General features: G+C 42.6%; 1 protein-coding gene across 1 annotated transcript in view; it reads right to left on the bottom strand.

Moving 5' to 3' along the window:
* LOC308285637 (BMP/retinoic acid-inducible neural-specific protein 3-like) overlaps positions 1–12,736 on the bottom strand; it is a gene marked incomplete at both ends in the record, with an annotated part of 65,209 nt that overhangs the window by 34,704 nt on the left and 17,769 nt on the right. Inside the window, one exon of the mRNA XM_080726467.1 lies at positions 3,842–4,047. Coding sequence (XP_080582593.1) covers positions 3,842–4,047 — 206 coding nt within the window. The remainder of the gene's footprint in view (positions 1–3,841; positions 4,048–12,736) is intronic.

The raw sequence follows: 12,736 nt of genomic DNA on the forward strand, positions 1-12,736 counted from the left end.
ATAGTGTTGGGTGAATGGTAATTAGGGGAGGAGTTGATTCTGTGATGTCATTGTATCACAAGGTGGCAGCCTCCAAGAGAAAACAAACAAATACCAAGAGAATACATAATTGCTCATAAAAACCACACCAGGGGGTCTAATGAAGTACTGTCAACCTCCTAGACACATGAAAAACAGAAAAAGTACAAAACTATGGCACCACCTCTTTAAAAGACTTATGTTTTTCTTGTCAAGGTGTCCCCCAAAATGATATGTATTTGGCCGCCGACCTCAAAATACTTTCGTTCCAGGGACCCCCAGAAGCAAAGATTTGAGTAAAAGATTTTCACTTAAAAAAAAATAAAAAAAAAATAAAATATATATATATATATATATACACACACACACACACACACACACACGCACACACACACACACACACACACACACACACACACACACACACACACACACACACAAACAAAAAGTAATTTTTTAAAGCAGATCTACAAGCTCGTTAGGTGGCATGAAGTGACACGCAATGAGCTTGTGTATCTGTTATTTTTGAATAGCCAGAATATAAAACATGGCTAAAATCTAAAATGACAAAGGAGCTTTCACGGTTGTAATGTGTTAAGTTCATTGATCAGACCCCCTTGTTTGTATCATAATGAATTCATAATAGTGGCTGAACAATTTGGGAAGAACATCTAATTGCGTTTCATTCTTTTTTCAGACAAATATTGCGGATATTTGGATTAGTTTTTGATGCATTGCTCTGCCCTAATGATTAACCTGAGGTGGAAAACAGCACAGATTTTTGAACACACTTAAATGCATTCCATTCCTGGCATTCCTTTCATAACGGGACTGCAAACAATTACCACAAGCACAGCGTGAAAAGCAATCAGCGGCAGCCAAACAATCACATTGTGTGATGATTTTCTAAATTGGATGTTTAGAAATAATAGCTTGTAGATCGGCTATTGTACAGTGAAGTGTAATGCAAGGCTTAAGTGGTTAATTAGACTAATACCTGATTTAGTCAATTATACAATAAATAAATAAACTATTTTAATGTTTTCATGTTGATATATAAGAAATAGAAAAGTAGTGAATGCAGGTTCAAAGTCGGTGAGTTTTTAAATATTGAGCCAATGAAAAGTATTAAAAAAGAGCTTGAGACTACATAATGCATTGGATCAGGGGCGTCAATTGGGTATGGCAGGGGTATGCAGCTGCCAGCTGTTACTTTTAAATATAAATCCATGAATGTCTCTTTGTCTATCTGTGCTGGTTATGTTGTTAAATTACATTAGAATAACTACAAATGCAAAATTTAACAAAATGGTCACTTTAACAAGGTATTACAATTATATTATCCACACTTTTATTCTCCCCATCTTGACAAAATGGTATATTCCCAGGTTCTGCAGGTCAGCTGCACAGGTGCAATTCATTATTGTTAATTGTGCCACGTTTACTATTTTATGCCAAGTTTAGCTGCACTTGAACAAACCGTAGAAACGGGGGAAAAATAGAATGTACTTCTTGAAATAAATGTATCATGCCTGTTGCTAAGGTATGGCAACATGACTGGTGTCTTGCACGCGCACCTTTGCACGTGTGCAAGACACCAGCCATGTTGCCATACCTTAGCTTTTTCTGAACTGACGCCACTGCATTGGATCCATCGGAAGAGAGGTTCTTGTTTGTTTCCATTTCCTGGAAAGTATAGCGGTTTTGGACATACAAGGTTTCCGCCTGACAGCGACATGGCACGTCTCCAGGGAGCACTCATCCCTTTAGGGAATTCTATTTCTTTGATGTAGGTCGAATCACAAATACCAAGGCTTTTGTTGCCGCTACAAATAACTTTTCCTGCGCTCTTCTAAATGTCAGCGATCCGATCTTTTCTTCTCTTGTCAAAAGGGAAATTTGAATAAAGTCCAAGTAAAGGTTTCACAGGTATCGCAGATAAAAAGAATAAAATGCAATTAAATGTTAAATATGTGCTGAGAGAGAGAGAGAGAGAGAGAGAGAGAGAGAGAGAGAGAGAGAGAGAGAGAGAGAGAATAATAATCCAGTGAGAGAATGTAAATGTAAATTTGCCTTCCTTTGAAGGTTTCTTTTGCTTCCTTGTATGGGAGCATCTGAGGCAGGGACATTCTCTAAAGCATTTTCTTTTCTTTCTTTTTTTTCTTCTTTTTTTAATAGATTTTGAGAAATGTACATTTTGTCATATCATATCACATCATATATCATATCATGTTTCACTCAACCACGCCCACTACTTCCCAAAACACAACGTGGCTCACTAATGATTCATGAATTTCCAGTAAATCCAACCCTGCATCGTACCCAGACTCATGTCATTTCAGAAAAAATAAACATTGGGGGTGGCAGCGCACTCAACTCCTAGCTATTTTAGTCATTGCAACAAATGGGGGAAAAGAATCGCAAGTATTTGAGCCTATGCCAAAAGGTAGCGGCTGGGGTGGAGGAGGTAGCTAAGAAGCAGCAGATCCCTAAATCAGAATGAAAGACGAGCAGCGTTTTAGTGAATGCAAGCCGTATCTAAAGGAGCCTCCCGTATTGAGCGAGAGCTCTGATTGGATTAGACAGAGTTATGTAATGATCTGTGAGTGAGGAGTAGGAAAGAATCTGGCTGACAGCTGGCGGGCGAGACTCACGTGTCCTGCATGAACTAACGCTATGCTTCATTTTGGAGGAAAAAAAGAAAATGTTCGCCAATAATGACATGCCCATTAGGGTAACCAAGTTGAAAGTCATGTGTCTCCATGTGTGTCACATCATATGCAGAGGGATGGGTCATACAGTAGATTGAGAAAAATAAATCACACCTAGTGTGATGAAGTAAGCGGTGCTATTTATGAGTCCATTTCATTAAGCGACCCACGAAGCATGGCCAATGTGACCCTGGGCGTACAACATTGGGGCGCTTCGTGCATGTAGGCCAGATGTAGGCTGTGACCCCGGGCGTAACAAACTTTGAACAAACGGACAAAGCCAGATGTTGAGCTTAGCTCCTTCCAGGGATTTTATAAAATCCAGGGATAAAACCAGTAAGTACTCCATAAAATAAAATAAAATAAATGAACTTGAGGTTATGTTAACAGTAGGGGGGTGGCGAATGCCATCCCCTGAGACGCCAAATGACACCCCCTGCTGCGTCCCTTCCGCCGTGGCCTGAAGACTCACCTCTTCAGGCTCCACTTAAGCCCATAGCACATACCATAGCACTTGCCTACCCTAAAATACCAAAATTGTGTTTTTTTTTAAACGTTTTTCTACTGAATAGGAGCCTGGTCTACCTACATTTTTCTTAGATTAACTATTTCTATGCATTTGATGTATTGATAAAAGTGCCAAACTTCTTTTAGCCTTGGGTACCAAACTTTATTTTGAAGTTTATCCATAGAATTATCCATATCAAGTTGGGCTCCCATCGACTTTCTATACAGGAGGAAAATACCCAGAAAAAGAATCTGCTTTAAGTAGGATGTGAGAGGTCTAACTAGGGGTTTGTCATGATTCTGAATCCATTGCAAGTATTTGTTTTGCACAAAAAACTTTCCTTGGGCTAGAAATGCCCCCCAAAAACACCCAAAAAACGGTGAAAAATTACGACTCAGTGCTAAACCATCGTTTTCATTTCTAGACTCTCCTAAAGAAGCCTCAAAATTTCTGACTCTCCTAAAGAAGCCTCAAAAAAAGTTTGGCGCTTTTATCCGCTTCGTTTCGATAATTGTGTTAAGCCAACCCACTATTAGCCAATGAGGGAGCAGCGAGCCCTCACTGTTTCGTAGGAACAGTATTTCTAGTTGTAAATGGTCCCTACCTCCCAGCGTGGCGGCGAGCAGCACGTGCGTTCCGTACTTCTTGATGATGCTGTCTGTGATTGTCTGCAGGCTGGGCCGGCGCCCCAGCAGGCGGATGGTGTGCATGAAGTCTGGGTCCAGGGGCAGAGCCAGACCACCGCTGCCCCCTGCTGGACCCTCCCGCTTCTCCACCGCCAGGCTGCTCACCTTCCATCGGCCAAACTCCCTGGAAGATAATTATATCGTCACTGTCGGGCAGAAACCTTGTATCTTCTCCAAGTTTCAAATGTGTACGTTTTTTCGTAAAGTAAAGCCCTGCTTCATCATACAAGACTTTCGCACAAAACTAGTGAAAACAGCAGATCTACAAGCATCTCTCTGCGATGCTTGTAGATCTGCTGTTTCTGATCTGATGCGATGCGAGGCGTTGTGTGCTTGTAGATCTGCTGTTTTCACTCGTTTAAATCGTTTATAAAAATAACAAAAAAGGGAAGGTTTTGGACATAGAAGGTTTCCACCCGACAACGACGATATGGGAAAAAACAACCTCAAGATTCAGAAAGATTTGTACCAGTAAGACGCCCTAAGTGCTGAAACAACAGAGACTGACACAATATGTCCATATACGGGCATTCCCAGATATGGGCTTAATATTGATGACATCAGGGATCTCAACATGTGGGCTTGAAAGGGACAAGGACAGAATTCATTTGCAAGTGTATGCTGTCACTCACGCGAGTCACACTTGCAAATGAATTCTGTGTTGGACATAATGGAGCGTGACATGAGGCGTGACTGACTGACTGACGCACATGAGCTGCAGGTTTCCAAAGTAAATGCGACCTACAGTCGCAACAAGTCTAAGGTACAAATCAGATCCTCAAATGTGTGAGCAGTGGCTGAGCATTGTGGAGAGACATTTTTGATGGAGAAACTAACTCATGAATTGAGTGAGATTGCAAGAGACACTATTCCTCGAAAAATGGGAGAAATTGACTGAATAAAGTACCCAAGACGACACCACTAACAATGGATATTCATGAATGGACTGGAATATGATGCATAATAATGTTACATAAGAACTCCCGCACTGTGACTGCAACTGTGATTGAAAATCTGCAACTAAAAATGAAGTAGAAATTCCAAGATTTGTGAAAATAGCAGATCTACCTGCTGTGCGACACACCGTGAGCTTGTAGATCAGCTATTTTCAAATAGAGTGCTTAAGTCCTGACGTCACTCCCGCTACCCCAGGGTCACGGAAGTCATTTTCCAATTGAAAGTCCCATAGGGAAATCTGAGATCAAGTCAAAATTAGGGATGTTAACTCATACTGTGCCCGGGCCACAAGGTGCCGCTAGAGTGCCAGACATTTCTGTATAGGCCTTCGCTCTAACATCCGTCTACAGAGGCAGTAGTGGCTTGTGATTTCACTGCATCCACTGTTATGGATGACGAGAGGAGGAAGTTAGCTAACAGTTAGCTATTAGCTTCTTTATTTTTTAGAAGCCCGATCTGAAGCTATTTTAGTCGCAAAAAAACTTTGTCGCTGCACTGGGAACACAGTTCAGAGAAAAAAGTCTCTAAAGATGTGAGTTTGTATTGGAGTGGTGCGGCCGCGTTGCCCGATTACGGGCCGATGTATGAGTCGCGGCCCCGGCCATGGATGGAAAATTAGACCGGGGCTTTGTTGAGGCCTCCGATTAATTAATTCATTTTATTAAATATCCCGGACTAGTCCGGGATAGGCACCCCGGAATACGTCGCGACGCCGACAGTATAGATTGAGTTTTTTTGGGGGGGCTCTAAACTTTATTTTAAACCATTTTCAATGGAATAAATCGTCGGACCATCTAGAATCACTTGGAAAGCGTAGGACGAGCCAGGACCACCCACATCTCTACAAGCAGCTCAGGGTAAGTAAAATAGCAAAAAAAAAACATTGTATTGGATTGAAATAAAGCCGAACTTGTTAAAAAAGGGTTAACAATTAATCGATTTTCGATTAATTGCCGTAAGATCTCCTCTTATGTTTGGTCACTTGGTCCTAAAAAACGCTGCTTATCAACTAATCATTAATCAATCGATAAGGTTATAAACTATCAGTTAATGAATTAATAATCAATAATTTGCATCCCTAGTCAAATTAAAAGGACTGTATACCAAAAATAAACAAATCAGGTCCGCGTATGCCAGGTACTGTATGTGACCCTGTGTCATGGTTTTCAACCAGTGGTCCAGGGACCACCAGTGGTCCTTGAGGGGGTTCCACCTAAATGATGGAGTTAGCAACCAAATGGACCCTTATGGATCTTTAACTCTTGAGCAAATGGACCATTTGGTTTCATTTTAGCTCTCAAGATTTAAATGATTGGTTTCCTTTCTTTTCTGTCCTGCCTTACTCTACCTCTATCCTCTCTCTTCACACGAAAACAACAAAATGAAAATGAGTGTGCAAGAAGAATTTCATCCACTTCTTTACAAGTAAACCGGTGATGCGACAATAAAGCTGATTCTCATTTGGTTTCTGACACACATGTGCGACACACACACACACACACACACACACACACACACACACACACACACACACACACACACACACACACACACACACGTGTCGACATGGACATGCATGCACACACATAAATCCATGTACAAACACACACAAACACACACGCACAAACATGCAAAGTGTAGATAAGCATGTGCATGCATCATGCATCACACACACGCACTACACACACACACACACACACACACACACACACACACACACACACACACACACACACACACACACACACACACACACACACACACATTTGAATTATTTTATTTGGATCTGCACAAGAAGCGCAATACAGATCCAAATACTAGTTCCAAATACTAGTTAGAAGAAGGTTACATTGTATGGTCATACCAGTTACAGCTGCTGCACATGCTTATTAACACACAGAGGAAAACAAGATATCACAATGATGACATACTATACAGACATTTTACAGATGTTTTTTTTTTTTTTTTTTTTTTTTACACTCTCAGGGATAAACGAAACATCGCCTTCTCCAGATAGACAGACTGCCCATTATAGCTGAGACAGAACAGTACTTGGCCAGCTTTTTTGCGTTAGTCTTTTGCAAACCTCCCAATTGCAGGCCGCGGAGCACGAGTTTGTGAACGTGTCCCAGACTCCCAAACACAAGGATAATAAGTTGACAGTTATATCCCAAAGCCATAATACGTTCCACCAAAGGCTGATATTTCATTAGTTTGGATGTAAAACAAATGTTCATATAATCAAAAGGGCAGCCTATTTCAAGGATAGTAGCAGTTTTTCTACTTTCATTTATGAACACAATATCTGGGGTATTTGGAATATCTTGCAGTGAATTGACATGTGTGTCGTTGTGATCAAACCAGTCTAGTGTTACAGTACTGTGTTTATACATTTTTGTTGTCCTTTCCTGCACTTCTCTGATCCTGTCTGAGACCAGGTCCACCAGACGGTCGTGTCTGGCTATGTACAGTCCTTTATAGTAGCTGCAACCATTTAAGATGTGTGCCACTGTCTCTTTGTCATGTGGAACTGGGTGTAGGATACAGTGGGGGTCATGTTCTGATGGATACCAAGTTGCCAAGTTGGACTTGGTTGGCAGTACTTGTAAACGGGCTTTAATGGTGAAAATAAGAATGTCCTCACCTATGGTGTTGTTTGAGAGGACTGAATGTGACAGTGAATGGTCAGCGAAGGGAAGAAGAGCCAGCTTTCCCTGCAGCCTCAGACTGGTCCAGTGCTGTGCACTGTGTGATCGATTAATTCCTAGAATGGAGGCTCTTGCAGTCGCAGATTTGATTGACAGTTCATGATGCGTGCCGTCCTGCTCATAGGTAGCGCGTGCATAGACGCAAGTATCCCTGACTGCAGCTGCCAGCAAGGGGCGGGGTGAACGCGGCGGGGCGGAGTGAACGCGGCGGGGCGGAGTGAACGCTCCAGCCAGCTCAGGGGGCGGAGTGAACGCTCCACTCTACATTTACCGGTGTGGGTTAAAGATCCACTCGCTCTGCCTTTTCTGCTCGCTGAAAACAGCAGACCTACAAGCTCAAAACGCATAGCAAGCCCAACGCTTTGTGGGCTTGTAGATCGGCTGTTTTCGCCACCCAACACAGCCACCGGTGCCCAGTCGTTTTTAGAATACTACAGCTACATGGATTATTAATTCTTATTGAACACAGGAAAATAACACGTTTCTTTAAGAATATTTATTATTAAAAGAAACTATTTACTATATTAATAATATAGTAATAGTTTATTTTAATATAGTAATAATAATAATATAGTAAATAGTTTCTATATTAATAATATAGTGAATAGTTTCTTTTAATAATAAATATCAGCGGTGAGAGACACCCCGGTGGTCAGCAGCGAGGCCCCCGCCGCTGGCCTCGTGGTCAGCGGCGAGACCTCCGCCGCTGACCACGGAGCCGCTGACCGTCACCGGCGAGGCGAGGTGACGGTCATCGGCGAGGCGAGGTGACCATCGGGTCTCCCGGTGGAGGGTCGACGGATCCCCGCACGGTAGCCGTGAGTCACCCGCCCTGTGGGGGTCTCTCGCCGCCGACCACGAGCTCGCTACTCACGGCCACCGTGCCGCTGACCCCCGCACCTCTCACGGACCTCCGCTGGAGGTCCGTGAGAGGACGCGGGGGTCAGCGGCTCCGTGGTCAGTCGGACGCGGGAGACCACCACTCACGGTCAGTCACGGACCTCGCCCCGTGGTCGGCGGTGAGAAAGCCCCGCAGGACGGCTGACTCACACTGAGGTCTCTCGCAGACCACTGGTCCTCAGGGGGGTACCTCAGTACTGTTATTTATTATTAAAAGTTACTTGGAATTTTCGGCAATAAGAATTAATGCAATACTGTTATTTATTATTAAAGGCAATAAGAATTAATGCAGTACTGTTATTTATTATTAAAAGTTACTTTGGGGGATGTTGTTAGTCCTTGTTCAATAAAGGTTTGAAGAGGAAAAGCCAATCACAACATCATATTGTGTGCCGTCAGTTGCAACCGCAAGTATCCCTGACTGCAGCTCAGGGGGCGGGGTGAACGCGGCGGGCGGAGTGAACGCTCCGCCGCGTTAACCCCGCCCCTGGCTGGCAGCTGCAGTCAGGGGTGTCTCCATAGACGCGCGGGTCTGTGATGATGTGGTTGTTGAGCGCAACAGTTGTATTGTCGGCCACCGCCCACTTCAACTGCAGACCCGAGCGGTGACATAGATCGTTGAGGTCCATCCAATCAGACCGCACACCGAATCCTGCGGCTTTAATGTCTTATTTACCATTTGCTTTCCTCTTGAATCCAAGGAATTGCGGCTCACTCTCCAGCGCAGATGGTACTTAAGTCGCTGCATATGTTGAATGAGTGACTCGCGGGCCAGTTCCCTGACCGTAGGGTCATCGTTGTTCAGCATATTGATGAGGTGGCTGGTTCTGGTGGCGGTGTAAACCCACTCTATGTTCGGTACGCCCAAACCACCCTCCCTGATGGGCTGAAAGAGGATGGCACGGGTGGAGTGGGTATTAAGACTGAACCAGCCCCTCACCAAACGTCTTGTCATTCAATTCAGTGAGGATATTCTGTGGCAAATGGACATTCGAGAATAGATGTTGGATTTTGGCAAGTGCCAATTCTCGAATTATATTGAAATTCTTTATTTAGGATTAACCCCTTGAGATGAACCATCTCGTTTTCAAGGAGCTCCTTCTACAAAATACACTTTTTTTCACATTTAGACAAGAAGTGTACAGACAATTCGATCAACATACAAAACAAACAGAACAGTAAACAAAACAGTAAACAAAACAAAACAAAACATACACAACAAACAGCCACAAAAGTACACATATAGCACATATATAATCATTTCGTTATAGATCTATTGTAGTGATGAATGAGCAAAACATGATGATTAGTTAAAACATGAACAGGTGGTCTCAAAGTGAGAGGACAGTGTGGTTTTAAACAGTTTAAAAGATGTTATTGAACGGATATGAACAGGTAGGTTGTTCCAATCTGAAGGAGCTTTGAACATAAATGATTTTTTAGCAACTGATGTCGACACAACCGGAACTTCAAAATAAATCTGTGAACAATGTCTTAGCTGATGTGTGGTAGTCAAACGTTCGAAATATTGTTTTAAGTACTGTGGATAATGAAAGTGATAACATTTAAAAATGAACTGCAGCCAGTGATGCTGTCTTCTTAATGTGGGAGATGGTATATTGAGAGTTTCATACAGGGTGCAGTGGTGGGTCATATATGGAGAATCAAGAGCAAATCTGCATAAACGGTTATAAACTGAGTTAAGTGGAAGAAGGTTTGTTTTGGGAGCCGTTTGATAGACCACATCAGCATAATCAAGAATTGGAAGTATGAGTTGTTGAACAAGTTTCTTTCTGACTGTATGTGTAAAGCATTTTTTGTTACGGTAGAGGACACCAGTGCTAAAGTTGATTTTCCTAATGATGTGATCGATATGACATTTAAATGATAGACATGAATCAAGCCAGAGTCCAAGATATTTAATTTGATCAACTCTATGCAGTATTGTACCATCAAGACAAGAAATATTGTATGATTGATTTTGAGTTTGTGATTTAATATTCTGAGCCGTCCCAAAGAGCATTGTATTTGTTTTAGTTTTGTTGATTATTAATTTATTATCTGAAAGCCATGATTCAAGAGTATTGAAGTTTAGTTGAAGTGATGACTGAATTTGTAATAAGTTGGTTTTTGATGTGTATATAACTGTGTCGTCTGCATAGAGTTGAACATTACAGTCAGAGAAGATTGAAGGAAGATCATTGATAAAGATGGAGAAGAGAAGTGGACCTAGGGTTGAGCCTTGAGGCACACCACGTTCCTGCACTGCTAAATCTGAAGTACTGCCCTGGATGACAACACATTGTTTTCTATTATGTAAATAGGAGTTGAACCACAGTAGGGCATTACGTGACAGTCCGATAGAATAGAGTTTGTCTAGTAGAAGATAGTGATCAACCAAATCAAATGCTTTGGTAAGGTCTATGAAAATTGCACCTGTGAGTTCGCTATTGCCTGATGAAGAGTAAATATCATTGGTGAGTTTTATTAGAGCAGTAGTTGTAGAATGATTTGAACGAAAACCAGATTGAGAAGGTGATAGAATATTGTGTTTAGAAAGATAATTGGACAGTTGAATATAAATTAATTTTTCAAAAACTTTAGCTATTGAGCAGATAATTGAGATTGGTCTGTAGTTGTTGGGATCCAGTTCATTACCAGCTTTGTGCAGTGGAGTGATACGTGACCACTTCCAGATAGAGGGTATGTCGTGGGTTGAGAGAGATAGATTGAAAAGATCACAGAGAGGGTACATGAGAATGTGTTGAGCAAGTTTAAGGAATTTGCTTTCAACACCATCTAGGCCGGGGCCACTGCTTACTTTAAGGTCTTTGATGGCATTCAGAACCTCAACAGGTGTAATTCTTTTAAAATGAAATGTGCTGTGGCAGGGAGGTGTATTGTTAGAAACAACATAGGAAGCGGGCGTAGTAGGAGTACAGACTGAGGAAAAATGTTGATTGAAAGCTTGAGCTACTAAGAGAGGATTGTGTAGTATTGTGTTGTTGACTTTTAACTTACCAGTAAGACTCCCTAATCGGGAGATAAGCGACCGTTGGTCGCTTATCTCCATAAATAGAGCAAAAATTTGTTTTTCCAAAATCTTCCTGATCCATGTTGTTGACATGAGTGTAGACATACTGTGTAGTGATTTTCGTGATTTTAGGGCAAAATCTGAATCGGCCTCATGGTGGCGCTAGAGGGCCATGTGAGAAATGAGGGGTGGGGTCTCCGCGCCGCCAAGGCGGACGAATAGGTACCGGCCCCGGCTCTCCCGGTCGCTCCTAGCCCGAGTTACGGCATTTTATGTGAGCTGCAGTGGCAGGGGGTCCTCCACTGGGGGCGCCACCACTTTTGCATCCGTTCTGGAGCACCAGGAGTGGGTGGTCCCCGGGAATGCCCCGTGAGCAGCCCCGTTGGGGTGGTCATTTGGTCATTTTTGCACATTTGGTAATTTTTTACACCTGGGGGTCCCCCAGGGACCTGGGGGTCCCCGAAACTCCGGGGGTCCTTGGAGGTTGTAGTTTGGCAGGCAAGGAGTGTGTGTGCAAAATCTGGCATGGATCGGGGCAACGGTTGCAGAGATATGAGCAGGGCAAAAGTGTGACGTGTGACGTGTGACAGAGGGAGTGACGGAGGGAGTGACGGAGGGAGTGACGGAGGGACAGCCGGTGGAGGTTTGGATAGTGTGCAAGTAACTGCGACCTACGGTCGCAATTATGATGATCAGTTTTTTCGGATGCATTGGTTAATGTTTTTACTTTTTTCCAAAATTGTTTAGGATTGTTAGAATCCTGGGTAAGGGATACGTTGTAATAGTTTGATTTTGAGTTTCTGGTCATGATTTTACTTTTATTTCTAAGCAGTCTGTATTTCTCCCAGTCGGCAGGTTCCCTTGTTCTACGATACACAGCCCATGCCCTATCTCTCTGCTTGAAGGTGCTAATAAGTTCAGATGTTATCCATGGTAGATGGCTACCCTTGACCTTGACAGTTTTGAAGGGGGCATGTTTATCAATAATATTTGTGAGTTCAGAGTGTAAAAATGACCACGCATCATGAACATTAGAAATGATTTGGTACCGGTCCCAATTAACAGAAATAAGATCATTAATGAATGAATCAACATTGATTTTCTTATCTTGCCTAATTCTGATTAATTTTGGGGGGAGTTTGAGTAATTTAATTTTCCAAATGCAAAATACAGCGCAGTGGTCACTGAGGCAGTCAGACATAATCCCTGATTTG

The sequence above is a fragment of the Nannobrachium achirus genome, assembly GCF_963921795.1.
Source record: "Nannobrachium achirus genome assembly, chromosome: 5".
NCBI classification, from domain to species: domain Eukaryota; kingdom Metazoa; phylum Chordata; class Actinopteri; order Myctophiformes; family Myctophidae; genus Nannobrachium; species Nannobrachium achirus.